General features: G+C 49.0%; 1 protein-coding gene across 1 annotated transcript in view; it reads left to right on the plus strand.

Moving 5' to 3' along the window:
* Nucleotides 1-4,187: 4,187 nt before the first annotated feature.
* The window catches only part of ODF3B (outer dense fiber of sperm tails 3B), a 2,175-nt gene continuing 1,332 nt past the window's right edge, over nt 4,188-5,030 (plus strand). Inside the window, 4 exon segments of the mRNA XM_023747205.1 lie at nt 4,188-4,420; nt 4,595-4,612; nt 4,615-4,797; nt 5,008-5,027. Of these exon segments, the coding sequence (XP_023602973.1) occupies nt 4,312-4,420; nt 4,595-4,612; nt 4,615-4,797; nt 5,008-5,027 (330 nt within the window). The 5' untranslated portion in view covers nt 4,188-4,311.

The raw sequence follows: 5,030 nt of genomic DNA on the forward strand, positions 1-5,030 counted from the left end.
GAGGGTGACCAGGAGCACTGATCACATACATTTGTATGTTTCCACCAAAGGGACTTGGCATATGTAGTTTTTCCAAGTATCAAGAAATGCATTACAGAATGTTCAGGCCTGGGAACAGCCCTCAGGAGTGTGTTCCCTGAGAGCTAAGGTGTGCATACAAGGGTCCTGGCAACAGGACACTGACCTCAGTCAAGGCCTGCTGTCTCTTCGCAGACTGGCTCTGTCCAGATGAGTCTGTTTTCAGCTAAGTCACCTAAAGCAGGAAGGAACGTCTAGACTCATGTCGCAACAATTTATAAATTAAGAATCATTAGGTCAGCATCAACAACCCATATTTATTAATAAGCAAAGCAAGAAATAACAGTTGTGAAAAAAAATCAAGTGTTTTATTTAGAAGTATTTGGTACCAGAGTAGGAGGAGGAGGAGGCCTCCTGTAATAATGTTGAAGGTAGAAGTCATACACACCATATGTATTTGTTTTAAATTTTATGAAAAGTAAGAACAAAGTACATCAAAAGGAAAATGGTATCTCTTCCTTGTCACATATTACAAAATATTTCCCCGATGATAAACCTTAAAACTAGACAAACTACCTTCAGTGGGAAGAGGAGGGGGCCAGGTGGCGCAGTGTATACAGAGCGCCCTCTGGTGGTAGGTGCTATGCATACCATCCTCCAAAATAACATCTCAAGGTTACAGAAGGGGCCACAGAAATCTCTTTCAAATGTATGTAATCTGAGCGGATATAAACTTTTAAGTGGCTATTTTAAAACTGTACTATAGGCCCGGCCTGTGTGGCTCAATGGTTGAGCATCGACCCATGAACCAAGAGGTCACCCATTCGATTCCAGTTTGATGTGGATGACTCTCAGCAGCATAACGTCAAAATGGTTCAACCACTCTGAAAAGTTTGGCAATTTCTTAAAACACAAACAAACATACAGTTACCATCCACCCAGCAATAGAGTCCTGGCATTTATCCCAGAGAAACGAAATGTCTACACAAACACCTGCACAAAGATGCTCATAGTTTCATTTTTAATAGCCAAGCTATTTTTAAAAATTAATAACAATAAGAATGTTGTGTATCGAAAACTACAGATATAACTAAAACCACATTTCCTAAAAACCTATGACCATAGTTTTATTTTTTTAATATATTTTATTGCTTTTTTACAGAGAGGAAGGGAGAGGAATAGAGAGTTAGAAACATCAATGAGAGAGAAACATCGATCAGCTGCCTCTTGCACACCCCCTCCTAGGGATGTGCCCACAACCAAGGTACATGGCCTTGACCGGAATCGAACCCAGGACCCTTCAGTCTGCAGGCTGACGCTCTATCTACTGAGCCAAACCGATCAGGGCTATTTTTTTTAATTGTTTGGGTTTTTTAAAAATGTGTTTTTATTGATTTTATTATTTTTTAATCCTCACCGGAGGATATTTTTCCATTGATTTTTAGAGAGAGTGGAAGAGAGAGGGAAAGACTGAGAGAAACAGCAATGTGAGAGAAACGCATCGATTGATTGCCTCCTGCACCGGCCAGGGAGGAGCCTGCAACTGAGGTACATGTCCTTGACCGGAATCAAACCCGGATCCTTTAGTCCCCAGACTGACCCTCTGTCCATCTAGCCAAACCAGCTAGGACTCATGACCATAGTTTTAAATGTCCTTATAATTAAATAAAGACTGAAAAGTAAATTGGCTAAGCCTGGGTTCCTAGGAAAGCAAAGCTGAGGCAGAAACTTTGAACACTGCTTGATTACGGTGTGACCCCAGGGAGAGGGAGAGGAAGCCACTACTGGGTACTGAGCGTGCCAGCTGCTCCTTCTCAAGGGATCAGCCTCCAAGAGGCCAAATAAATTCGTCATTTCTCAGTATTGTCCTTTAGGGGAAGAATTAATCCAATCAAAGCTCTTCCCCTTGGCCCTGGCCAGGTAGCTCAGATGGTTAGAGAGCATTGCCCAGGTTCACTCTCCGGACAGAGCACATACAAGAAGCAACCATGTATGCACCAATGAATGCATACATAAGTGAAACAGTAAATCAACGTTTCTCTCTCATCAGTAAATAAATAACTTTTTTAAAAAATATATTTCATTGATTTTTTACAGAGGAAGGGAGAGGGATAGTTAGAAACATTGATGAGAGAGAAACATCGATCAGCTGCCTCCTGCACACTCCCTACTGGGGATGTGCCCGCAACCAAGGCATATGCCCCTGACTGGAATCGAACCTGGGACCCTTCAGTCCGCAGTCCGACACTCTATCCACTGAGCCAAACTGGTTAGGGCAATAAATAAATTTTTTTAAAGGTCTTCCCCATGGAGTGTGAATCCCCTGCATTTCCAGGCTGCCCTGAGGCGGGGAGCAAGGTGCAGCTGGCTGGCCAGTCACCACAATCCATCTTGGTTCTCACTCCTGGGCTGGCACCCTGGGCTCAGCACTCACTTGACAAAGGCCAGGAATTCCTATCAGACTACTGGACACTCCTTCCTGCCCTTTCTCCTCTAGGAGCTGGTGGGAGAGTGCCAAGCTGGGCAGAATAGACCCATTCTTTCTGGATCTAAAGAACGGTGCACTTGACTGTTCTTTTTTCTAATATTTGTAACATGTTTATTTAAATTTTTTCTTCATTAATAATGAAATCAAGGAAGACTTTGTTTCCCTCTGAACACAGCTTTAGCTATGTCCTATAGAGCAGAGTATGAAGGCATGCACCTTTGCAGTTTTACATATAAAGGGTGTCCCAAAATTCACGCAAGAAGTAATTTTGATAGAAAACACAGGTTTATAATTAAAAGTTGTAAATTTTTTATTGATTCATAAAGTATACAGTATAGGGTTATGTATGGAATAGCATATCGGGTAAATGGATTATCATGTCGAGATAGCGAGCACCATTAACTTATTGCCTGAGCAGCCGCATTTTCAAAGAAGAATGGCTTGGTTAATCGACAAAATTGTCACATTTGGGGTTCAGAAAATCCACAAGTGATTGTTGAGAAACAAATGCATCCACAACGTGTCACTGTTTGGTGCAGATTTGGGGCTGGAGGCATCATCGGACCATTCTTCTTTGAAAATGCGGCTGCTCAGGCAATAAGTTAATGGTGCTTGCTGTCTCGACATGATAATCCATTTACCCGATATGCTATTCCATACATAACCCTATACTGTATACTTTATGAATCAATAAAAAATTTACAATTTTTAATTATAAACCTGTGTTTTCTATCAAAATTACTTCTTAGGTGAATTTTGGGACACCCTTTACTTTGAAACTTTATATTTGAGTTTTTCTTTGATTCAGGGTTTTTTAAAAGATAATTTGCTATTTTCTAACTATTTAAGTTCTCTTGGTTTTTTTAACATTTTACTGTTTGTTTAGAATTGCTTTGGATTACGATCAAATCATCTGTCCTAGTTTTTCTCTTTATTCAATTTGCGTGTGTGTGTGTGTGTGTGTGTGTGTATGTATGTGTGGCCTGGCACATAATGATATTTTGCAAATATTCTGTGGGCTTAAATAGATGCAACGCTCTCTCTCTACACATAATAATAAACTGAGCCTGCTGATTGTATTAAAGTTTTTTGTTCTCATACCTGCTTTTCATCTGAATATCTGTCTGTCCTGGAATGGGTGTATGAAGCCGGGGGAGCCTGAGGCCCGCGTGCTGGTCCTCGGCCAACGCCAGGCTCCAAGGAGGAGAGGCCCAGCGTGAGGCGGTGCTGGGGGCGGGGCGGGGCCAGGCCGCCGGGTTGCCAGGCGGCGGGAGGGGACACAATGGGGTCTGGGAGTTGGCCCGGGCACCCACTTGCCTTCCCAGCCAGTGGCCACAGGAGCAGGTTAGTGCATCAACCTCAGACCCCTCCAGGCGCCCGGTCCCGGTGCCGCTCCCCTGCTGCGGCATCTTCCCCAGACGCCAACACACCGCAGCCCCCCAGAACCCCGGGGAATTCCCTTCGGTGGTGCTGAGTCCAAACTTGGCGTGGGCGCGCGCGCACACACACACACACACTAAACTCACTCAGTTTGGGGGTGGGGGGTGGAGAAGGCCTCGAAGCCCTGCGCCCCCCACAGAACTGGGATACCTCCCAACACACACACACACACACACACACACACACACACACACACACGGAGCTGGGGTAGCCCCCCCCCCGCCCCAGCTGGGAAAGCTACTGTGTTTTCCTGGCGCCTGGGAGACGGGTGGGGCCCCGCCTGACTCGCCCCTGGAGTTGCCGGGATGTGTGTCCCCCCCACCTCTGTCCACAGGTGCTGCGGGCCGTAGAGCACCCACCGCGCCATGGGCTCGGACCTCTGGGTCGGTCCCTGGCGACCGCACCGGCCCCGCGGCCCCATCGCGGCGCAATACCGGGGCCCGGGGCCCAAGTACAAGTTGCCCTCCAACACCGGTACCGGCGCGCGTCACTGCGGGGGTGGGGTGGGAGAAAGGCTGCCGAGGTCTGTGCCGGGAGGGGGGTGCTGTACCCGGGCTGGAGACCCGAAGTTCCTTTCTGGGGGGGGGGGGGGGGGGGGCTGTGCCCGGGCCAGAGCGGCCGGACCCGGTGACGCTGGGTCGCCCGCAGGTTACGTGCTGCACGACCCTCGCGGGCCCGAGCCCCCGCCTTCACCTTCGGCCTGCGCCTCCCCAGGCAGCAGATCTCGTGCAGCCCCGGACCCGGCTACTTGGTGCCGGCGCGCATGACGGAGCGCGGCTGGGACGGGACCCCCGCCTTCTCCATCCACGGCCGCCAACGCCTCGCCGCGCCCAGCCTCACTCCCGGACCCGGTCAGGACCCCCGCCCGCTCCCCAGGGCCAGGCTGCACCCAGAACCCCCACCCGAGCCCGACCCCGGGGACCCTCACACTCCAAGTTCGGGGCTCCGTATCGGACCTCCAAGAACGGCAGGCCCCACGGGTTTTGACCAACCGCGGCTCGGTTCCCCCTAATCCCAGAACCCAGGCCTGGTTCTGCCGACACCCCCGGTCCGCCCCACAGGCAGGTACTTCCCGGAGCGAGCC

Source organism: Myotis lucifugus, unplaced genomic scaffold (genome assembly GCF_000147115.1).
Source record: "Myotis lucifugus unplaced genomic scaffold, Myoluc2.0 scaffold_812, whole genome shotgun sequence".
NCBI lineage: Eukaryota > Metazoa > Chordata > Mammalia > Chiroptera > Vespertilionidae > Myotis > Myotis lucifugus.